The 10,567-nt window shown below is 42.1% G+C and overlaps 1 protein-coding gene across 1 annotated transcript in view; it reads right to left on the bottom strand.

The window, feature by feature from the left end:
- Window positions 1-386: 386 nt before the first annotated feature.
- The window catches only part of NLK (nemo like kinase), a 307,284-nt gene continuing 297,103 nt past the window's right edge, over window positions 387-10,567 (bottom strand). The window contains exons 10-11 of the mRNA XM_073616684.1: window positions 7,810-7,903; window positions 387-2,845 (exon numbers count right to left, since the gene is read on the bottom strand). Of these exons, the coding sequence (XP_073472785.1) occupies window positions 2,791-2,845; window positions 7,810-7,903 (149 nt within the window). The 3' untranslated portion in view covers window positions 387-2,790. The remainder of the gene's footprint in view (window positions 2,846-7,809; window positions 7,904-10,567) is intronic.

Here is a 10,567-nt window from a genome sequence, read left to right as displayed (position 1 = left end):
ACTTATTCCAGGTCCACCAGAATTTTTTTCCAGATAGATCAGCAATGACAGCCTCTGAATTTGTACACACATGCGCATAATGCAAATATTGACCTGGTTTAGTACCTAAAAGAAGAGTCCTCACAAAATTACTTCATAAAATTGTGACAAGGCCAATGATGAGTGAGGTCATGCAACACAATGAGGACACAGTACTGTAAAGTTCCTGCTGCCCGTGACCTGTGGCAAAAGGGGGTAAAGAGGAGGGGGGGTAGATTACCCATGTCTGTGTCCCATCATAGCATTTTTAAGAACGGCTTTGGTGAAAATTCTGGCACTTCTCAGTCTACATTAGGTTTGACAGTAAGTGACAATACACAGATGAAAACAAGGGAATAAAAACAGAATTAAATTTTTACTGTCACATTTAATATTTTCACCACTTTACTTCAAATCTACATTTTACAAAGTGACCATCAAGTGTCTCATAGAACCATACTGTAAGATACAGTCTTTCCAGTCTCCAGGTTCCATCTTCATAGGTTTCATTTGGTGGCAAATCCTTAGCTGCAAAGCTTCTGTTGGAATTGGATTTTCATGAGCCACTTCAGATAAGAAAACCAAAAGTAGAAAAAAAGATACCATACCATCTGTAAAATTTGGAATTCCAATATACATAGTCTTTCACAGCAAAAATTACTTCATTGAAGTTAAACTTCCCATAAGCTTAAAAAATAAAACAAAAAAAAATGTAGTCTCCTCCCATTACAATCCAGCTCATTCAGGATAAAAAATATTATTCTAAAGATAAATTACAATAACTTTAACAATTAATTGTCCATTACAAATACCTCTGTCTTCCCCAAAAATGTCAATTCCTGGATTCATACGAGGTTAATCCATTAAAATGCCTTGATATAGGTGAAAAGCAGTCTTCAGTTTTATTGTATTGTAATGTTTACATATAAAAGTTGGAAGGAACATTCAAGTTTTAAGTCTGCACACTGAACCTAAAAATAATAATTTGGAGTGAAACAAGCTGAGCTGTAAACTCCAGGAGGTAGAGGCCATCGGTTTGTATATACATATACACAGAATATTCAGTGTTTTAAAGAAAAAAAAAATATCTTAAAAAATATTTTTCTACTGTGACTTTTTTCAATACTTCCACACTGTCCCTGCCCAACAACACAAATATGGTTAGAGATACTCCTTATTTTAAGCTTTAAAGTGTACCAGTCACCCAAACATAGTGGAGGCAGCCATTTTGTAGGTAAACTTCCATTATAAAAATCATAAAAATTTAGAGAACTTACAGTGTACTTGAATCTTGATATCAGTGGCTCTAAATTTTATTTTTAGAATTACTGGTCCAATTCACAAATAGATGCCTCCACTGTTCATACCTCCAAATGTTGTAAAAAATTAAAAATGGAGTAGTAAAGTGTATGTCAAGCCAAGTGGTTCTTAGATAAATTGGAGCAGGATTACAACTCATGTCAGGTTTTTAAAGATATCCTGGATTCTGTCACTGGTAATCTTTATTTCCTGGCCTGCTAACAAAAGTTTCAGCAGGCTTAAAACATGAGGGAAAATCTGCAACAGGGACACAAAACAAATAAAAATGACAGATTCTAGTTTTCCCATACACCAATATTTTTTTTCTGTGTTGCTGTTGGGGTTACCATAATTTTCGGTCTGGTAAAACCTGTCAGCAGCAAAGAAAGGGAGAGTAAAACTCCTCAACTGAGCCCTGGATAGTAGTAAAAACCAGCAGAGGTATAACCCTTTTCCAAAACAAAGAAAAAAAGTTTTGTCTAGGCATACACTTTAGTCCCTGCCCAAAATCCCCCAATCAAACCTGTATTTAGTCTACATCATGCTTGCTCTTTCAAACAGGTCCACAAACTGAGCCCATTTGGAGGTATTATTGTTCGGGGAGAAATATGTACACCCAATATTGTCCTCTCAGGTTCAAAACGTACAGTGCAAGAAATTAATAGATCACAAAAAAAAAAAAAAAATGTGCCAGCTAATGCATTTTATACAGCAGGACATGAAAAGGGACTTTACAAATGAGACCATCAATGGAATTATATACATTTGTGAGTAATGATGCATGCCCGGGACTTAAAGTTAAGAAAGGAAATCTAAGAAAAATAGATTAAATATATATATATATTTTATATATTTATAATGGGAAGGAAGCAAAAAGTTCCATTCCCTCTAGTCACAGATGCACTCCTAACCACAAACCTTCTGTTTTCACAAGCGTTGGAGCCCAAGCACTAGATGCCTTGACCATCCTGTGGTTGGCTTTTTTTTTCGGAATTACTTCATGATTGGTCTCCAGACAGACAATATGTATGTACTCCTCATAATAATTGCTTGTATCAACAAAAAATGAGGTTTTAGGAATGGCTGGCTCAGTATATATAAAATTTGCACTCTTTAATTAAAAAATAAATAAAATAATATTTAAAGACTTCAAACCGACCTCTACAAGAAAAAAAATCTAATTTATTTTGCAAAATTTGGTGCAATTGTCAATTTGTTCTGAGCCTTAAAACTGCTTAAAATTTATAAATTAAGCAATTCAGGGATAAATTAGTTCATAAAACAACCACTGATTTATAAGACTCAAAGTCTCTAAAACACAATTTGTCTTAAATAGAATATAGATTTATGTTTAGTGGTTGATAAGTTAAATCTTAAGAAAATGACAATACAAGCATTATCAGAATTCAGAATTGCAATTCCCAGACTCCAGTGGAAAGCTACAGGACACCTTCAGTAGTAAGTCTTCCACACTTATTCCCAAACCAATGGAGATGGCGGCATCTCAGATGGCTGAGCAACGGTGGAACTGAAAATACAAAAAAAATTAAGATGAATTCTTATATGAAAGAGTTTGTGTCGACCCAAAATGGCCAAACAAATGCAAATCTCAAATAATTCAACAATCAAAAACTTTAGGGCAGGGTTGTTAAACTTCTGTAATGTGGTCTTAAAGTGATTGTAAAGTCTAGTTTAAAATAAAAAAAAAAAAAAAAAAGAAAACAAACAATGTCATACCTGCTGTGTAGTGGTTTTTCACAAGGCAGCCTGGATCCTCCTCTTCTCGGGTGCCTCTTCGTTGCTCCTGGCCCCTCCCTCCTGTTGAGTGCCCCCACAGCAAGCAGCTTGCTTATGGGGGCACGCGAGCCGTGCTGCAGCTCCATTGTCCATTCAGACACAGAGTTGCAGTTCGGCCCCACCCCCCTATTTCCCGATTGGCTAACTGACTCTGACAGTCGCGGGTGCCAATGGCACCACTGCTGTGCCTCAGCCAATCAGGAGGGTGAGTCCTGGACAACCAAGGGACTCGCGGACATCGCTGGACAGAGAGGGGGCTTACATAAGTATTAGGGGGGTTCTGGGGAGGCTGCTACACACAGAAGGTTTTTTTATCTTAATGCATAGAATGTATTAAGATAAAAAACCTTCAGCCTTTACAACTCCTTTAAAGTATGTTCACAAGCCTCCAAAGAGTGTTAAGCCACATACACATGATTTTATTTAAGAGGAACGTCACTCTCAAATCAGCATTGACCAATTTTAATCCTTATGCTTCTAGCATTAGTAAATAGATAGGAAAGTACATTATACTTTTTTTTTTTTTTTTTTTTTTTTAACATTTTTGCAGTTACTTCCTGGTTTCCAGGGATAGACAAATGATGTCATACATCCCAGGAGGAGAGAAGGGGTTTTCTTAGCTAAGAAAACCCTCCTGCCTGCACGCCTGAGCCCATGGCATCCCTGGGGGGGGCAGATTTGGCCCTGATCCCCCCAACATTATGCTGTGCCCCACCCCATTTAAAAAAAAAAAACTTTTTTTTTTTTACAAAAAGGCAATATCTTTTTGTTTGCATTCGTAGCATATGCGCCACATCTTACTCCTGCTTCCACTGATCTTCCTTGACATGTCTGTACAACTTGGAGTCCACCTGTGGTAAATTCAGTTGATTGGACATGATTTGAAAAGGCACACACCTGTCTATATAAAAGGTTCCACAGTTACCAGTGCATGTTAGAGCACAAACCAAGCCATGAAGTCCAAGAAATTGAAGTCTACAGACAGAGATAGGATTGCATCCAGGCACAGATCTGGGGAAGGGTACAGAACATTTTCTGCAGCACTGAAAGGCCCAATGAGCACAGTAGCCTCCATCATCTGTGAATTAAAGAAGTTTGCAATCACCAGGACTCTGCCTAGAGCAGGCTGCCTGGCCAAGCAGTGATCAGGGGGAGAAGGGCCTTAGTCAGGGAGGTGACCAAGGACCCGGTGGTCACTCTGACAGAACTCTAGTGTTTCTCTGTGGCGAGAGGAGAACCTTCCAGAAGGACAACCATCTCTGCAGCACTCCACCAATCAGGCCTGTATGGTAAGAGTGGCCAGACAGAAGCCACTGCTCAGTAAAAGGCAGATGACAGCCCGCCTGGAGTTTGCTGAAAGGCACCTTAAGGACTCTCAGACCATAAGAAACAAAATTCTATGGTCTGATGAAACAAAGATTGAACTCTTTGGCCTGAATGGCAAGCATCATGTCTAGAGGAAACCAGGCACTGCTCATCTGCCCAATACCAGCCCTACAGTTAAGCATGGTAATGGCAGCATCATGCTGTGGGGATGTTTTTCAGCGGCAGGAACTGGGAGACTAGTCAGGATGGAGGGAAAGATGAATGCAGCAAAGTACAGTGACATCCTTGATGATACCTGGACTTCAGACTGGGGTGAAGGTTCATCTTTCAACATGACAACAACCCTAAGCACACAGCCAAGATAACAAAGGAGTGGCTGCGGGACAACTCTGTGAATGTCCTTGAGTGGCCCAGACTTGAACCCGATTGAACATCCCTGGAGAGATTCAAAAATGGCTGTGCACAGACACTCCCCATTAAACCTGATGGGGCTTGAGAGGTCCTGCAAAGAAGAATGGGAGAAACTGCCCAAAAACAGGTGTGCCAAATTTGTAGCATCATACGCAAAAAGACTTGAGGCTACAATTGGTACCAAAGATGCTTCAACAAAGTATTAAGCAAAAGCTGTGAATACCTATGTACATGTGATTTTTTTTCATTTTTAATAAATTTGCAAAGATTTCACACAAACCTCTTTATCATTGTCATTATGGGGTATTTTTTGTAGAATTTGAGGAAAATAATGAATTTAATCCATTTTGGAATAAGGCTGAAACATAACGAAATGTGGAAAAACTGAAGCACTGTGAATACTTTCCGGATGCACTGTAGGCGTACTTAAAAGGACATCCCAAAGCATTGCTACTTCCCCTAAGTAAGGGGATACCATAGGTGAGACAGCTTAGCCACAATGAGGGGCCAAAATCCAAATTGCACCTTTAGACGTTATAGGGGCATACATTACCTAACAAATTTTCTGACCATCACATTTCTGGAGGCTCTGGACAGCAGAAAACACCCACAAAATGACCACATTTTTTGCAAGCAACCACCCCGAGGTATTTTCTAAGAGGCCTGGGGAGTCTTTTGAAGACTTTCTGCCAGAAGTGTTTGGAAAATGCAGAGTGAAAATTATTTATTTTTTTTTTTTTACAAAAATGTGCCAATTACGATCTTTCTAATGTACAGCATAGGCGTATTTAGAATTACACCCCAAAACACATTCTGCTACTCCTCCTGAGAATAGGGATACGACACGTGTGAGACTTTCACAGCCTAGCCAAATAGAGAGGCCATAACCCAAGGAGCACCCTTCAGGTGCATAAATTGCACATTTAATTTCCTGACTACCTATCACATTATGGGCACTGATTGGCTGCACTCTTGGGGCTTGTTCAGGAGGTTGGGGGGGTAGTTTTACCATTTTCAACTGCTCCCCTCTTTTAGCTGGGGTAGCAGTCAGAGGTATTCACATGTACACATGCTGTGGCTGCAATGTTCTACAGCTATGGCAGGAATTCTACTCACTTTTTTTTAATACATACTGTCACCAGAGCAGAGATCGCTATAGTGGCATTGTACTGCTGTGCCTACTATTGACCAAAGACAATGGCTACTGCACTGGCATACAGTGTCATCAGTGTAGCAGCCAATAGCCATCATAAGTCAAAATTATGTGAGAGGGAATGGCTCAAAGACCGACTGGTCACAGAGATCACATGGTACTGGACCAATTATTTTTTTTTTTTTTTACAAAAAGGCAATGTCTTTTTGTTTGCATTCGTAGTGGATGCGCCGCATCTTACTCGGGCCGCCGCTGGAGTAACACAGTCTCTATTGAGAGGGAGAGCGTCCCCAGTCAGCTCCTGCGGGTGATTCCTCTCCCCTCCCTCTGCTCGCTGACACTGCATAATGTGAGCGCTCACACAACCACGGCCACCCGATCTGCTCCTTCCCCTGCATCCTCATTGGCAGGGAGAAGAGCGAGTTGCATGAAGGACTCCACCAGGACTCTCAGTTACTGAAAAAACAGACTGATTTTTCCCGTCCTTAGGACAGGAGAACCAGCCTGTAAATTCCAAGAGATGCCAGACCAGTGCTGTCAATAGCAGGGGCAGGACAGCAAGAGGAGGCTGGGGAACCCCACAGTGGCAGAACACCAGGGCCCGGTGGCAAGACAACCTTTGCAACCCTGATAGTTCTCCCACTGCTTTGGACCCTTATATTTTCTTGGTATGCTGGTGACATATATCTCTTGTTTTCTGCCACCCTGGGGGCCCCAATACAGTAGAAAGGGAGCTCACTGCAGAACATGTGAAAGGGCCCGTTGTGGAATAGTAGTAAAGGGCCCCAGGATAGATATATATATATCTCTATCTATAGATAGATATATATATATATATATCTCTCTATAAAATTGCATTTATAGTTGCCCCCCTACTTTTGTCCCTGTCCCCCCATGTGCCCCCCCTAAATATGAAAGCTGGAGACGCCACTGGCCTGAGCTAAGTGCAGATGGATTCCAGGAAGTAAATGCTACATGAATCATTTGCCCTTACTCAAGATGACCATAGCCAGAAATGCTGGGAGGTGTTTTTCAAAGTGAATTTCTCAGCAAAATAAATCAGAGACATGGATGGGGGAGTTTGCTTTAAATATTAAAAATGAATTAAATAGCGTTTTTGGTTTGCGGTGCTCAGATGCAGGGTAGTTCTGCTTTAATGCTAGAGCTAGCCAATCAGCAAAGCCCGTGCATTCTCCTTACTAGACAGCTCTAGCTATTACTCACCAGGAGGCACGGTGGACTGCTACAAAGAGACCACTGCTTCCACATACAGTCTTTCCCTACAGCTGAAAGCTGGGGATAGGCTGATTTTATCCTAAAGCAGCTCTAGTGCCAGTAAAACGAGAACAATTTTGGCTGTAAAAACTAAAATAAAATAAATAAAATCAAGAGTTTTCTGTCTGAATAAAAAGTACAGATTTCAAAGTGAAAAAAGGACAACTTTTTTAACTTAGACTATGTGGGCAAAAAATAAAATTGAAATTGCTATAACAAGCACAGATTATCAAACCTGGTCTCCGAAAACATTGTAACATTTTGCAGCACACAGTAAAAGCAAGAGGTGCTCTAAACAGTGTACACATAACATGCTTGTATTTCAGCATGTCCGGCAAGAGCACAGTTTAACCAATGTAATCCAAGCAAAATTTTTGTCTTCTCACTCTGTGCTGCAGAAATCTATATTCTGAGGTGTTACAGTTAATTTATATGATCATTGTGCTTTTGAGTTCATGTACTTCTCACAACTGATACGGATACAACTCTGACATCATGCTTCTCATAAGAAAAGTTGATCTGTGGCTCACCTTATAAAGCTTTTAAATGCGGCAGATTGAGGGTTGATGCAGAGTGGCACTCTGTTCCCTTTCTGCTGCTCCAAAATAAATTGATGGATGATTTCTGCAAGACAGATCACAGTATGTAATATTACAGGGAATCAAACAAAACCATCAGCATTGTCAGACTGCCTTTTACCTTTCATTGTTGACACGTGGCACCAAATACTTTGTGGTACACACTGGCTTGTAAAGATAGACTATTTACTGAAAATGTATGCAAGATTCCTGAACACCAGTCAAGTTTTAATGCAGTCCCTGTCCTAATTCCTGGAAGTTTCCTGGCCCAAAAACTGCACAAGAAGCACATGAAAATCTCCCCAATGGGGATTGGGGTATATGATGATCTGAGGGGGACATGCAAGGAAAATAAACAGCATTTTTGCTTGTACATGATTGGATGATAAAATCAGCAGAGCTCCCCCTCATTTCTGATCCTCCCATCAGACCTACAGTGACTGCACTTCCAAGTGCACTTGTAGTGCAAAGTGGATTTGCCTCTAGTAAATCAGCCCCACTGTGTATGTATAGGCTTTTTCTTTGCAGTATCTGATAAGAGTGGAGACTGGTTTAAACTTCAGTCTGTAGTCTCTACAAGATACAACAAGAGATTAAATCTCTACAGAAAAGTAAAATTTCCCTCTTAGCTGTCACCAAACAGATATACCCATTGGCAGACATCTGTAAAAATCTTGGCCAGACATACACTTTAAGCCCTGCCCAAAACCACCCAATCACACCTTTAATTTGGTCTACATCAGGCTTGTTTTTTTGCGAACATCTCCCTTCTGGAGGTCATCAGACAGCCTGTTTGTAGGTATTGTCGATATACACCAAACAGGTATATCCATTTGAAGACTTCAAAATATTGTCCAATTACTTAACCACTTGAGATCCGCGCTATAGCCGAATGACGGCTACAGCGCGGACCTGCTTTGCCGGGACTACATCCATTGACGTTGTACCATGCACGAGCTGCCTGCGTGCCCCCTGCAGGGCACGCGCGGCGCGCTCTGTGATCAGCGAGTCTATGAGACTCGCCTGATCACAGATCGGAGTAAGGGGTCGATCCCGACCCCTTAACATGTGATCAGCTGTCAGTCAATGACAGCTGATTATGTAATGTCAATAGAGCCAGTAATCGGTTATTTTTTTCTCCTCACGCTGACAGCGTGCGGAGGTAAAAAAAGCTTATCACCGGCGGCCGTGAGAGGGACATCAGTCCCGATCATGGAGATCGGCCGCCAGATCACCAGTGCCCCCTAGCAATAGGCAGCAGTGCCTCCCATCAGTGTCACCCACCAGTGCCGCCCATCAGTGGCCACCAGTGCCGCCCATCAGTGGCCACCAGTGCCGCCCATCAGTGGCCACCAGTGCCGCCCATCAGTGGCCACCAGTGCCGCCTATCAGTGGCCACCAGTGCCGCCTATCAGTGGCCACCAGTGCCGCCTATCAGTGGCCACCAGTGCCGCCTATCAGTGGCCACCAGTGCCGCCTATCAGTGGCCACCAGTGCCGCCTATCAGTGGCCACCAGTGCCGCCTATCAGTGGCCACCAGTGCCGCCTATCAGTGGCCACCAGTGCCGCCTCATCAGCGCATATCAATGAAGGAGAAAAATTACCTGTTTGCAAAATTTTATAACAAACTATGAAACATGATTTTTTTTTTCAAAATTTTCCATCTTTGTTTGTTTAGCAAAAAATAAAAATCCCAGCTGTGATTAAATACCACCAAAAGAAAGTTCTATTTGTGGGAAAAAAATAATTATAAAAATTTTATTTGGATACAGTGTTGTATGACCGCGCAATTGTCATTCAAAGTGCGTCAGCGCTGAAAGCTGAAAATTGGTCTGGGCAGGAGGGGGGTTTAAGTGCCCAGTAAGCAACTGGTTAAAGGATAAGTTCACCTTTAAAGTGATTGTAAAGGCTTTTTTCCCCCCTAAAAATAACAAACATGTTATACTGACCTGCCCTGTGCAGTTGGTTTTGCATAGGGCAGCCCGGATCCTGCTCTTCTTGGGTTCCTCTTCGGGTCTCCTGGACCCTCCCTCCTGTTGAGTGGTCCCACAGCACGCAGCTTGCTATGAGGGCACCCAAGCCAATTAACAGCTCTGTGTGGCCATTCAGACACAGAGCCCCTATGCAGCCCCGCCCCCTCTCCCCTCTGATTAGCTCACTGACAGCAGCCAATTAGGAGGAGAATCCCGTATGGCCAAGGCACTCGTGGACATCACTGGTGAGAAAGATGGGCCTAGGTAAGTATTAGGGGGTGCTGGGGCAGCTGCTACACACAGGTGTTTTTTTTTTTTCTTAAAGTGGATGTAAACCCAATGTCATCCTTTCTAAACTACTGCCATAGGGGTTATCTATAAGGATATACATGCCTTCTGCATGTATCTTTACCTGTCAAATGTCTCCCCTCTGTCTGTTATGAGAGCTGAAAAACTGCAGATTCTGTGGGTGGGTCTGTTGTCTGGAGCTCGGTGGGTGGAGTCGTGATGTCAGTAGACTCCCCACCCACCTCTACACTCCCCTTGTCAATATGCATTTTCTCTGTGTATTTCTTACACTGAACTTCTGCTATGATCTCTAACATCCAGTGAAAAGACAGGAAAATAACCACATGACTTCAGCATGCCAAATCATGCTGAGGTGTGGAACAGCCAATCCTTGCAGAACTGCTGAAGAAAGGAGTGGGGGAGGGAATTAAAAAATACTGCATGTGTCT

The sequence above is a fragment of the Aquarana catesbeiana genome, linkage group LG02 (assembly GCF_042186555.1).
Source record: "Aquarana catesbeiana isolate 2022-GZ linkage group LG02, ASM4218655v1, whole genome shotgun sequence".
Lineage (NCBI taxonomy): Eukaryota > Metazoa > Chordata > Amphibia > Anura > Ranidae > Aquarana > Aquarana catesbeiana.
The sequence above is the reverse complement of the archived record's forward strand: the minus strand, read 5'-3'. Positions and strand labels throughout refer to the sequence as shown.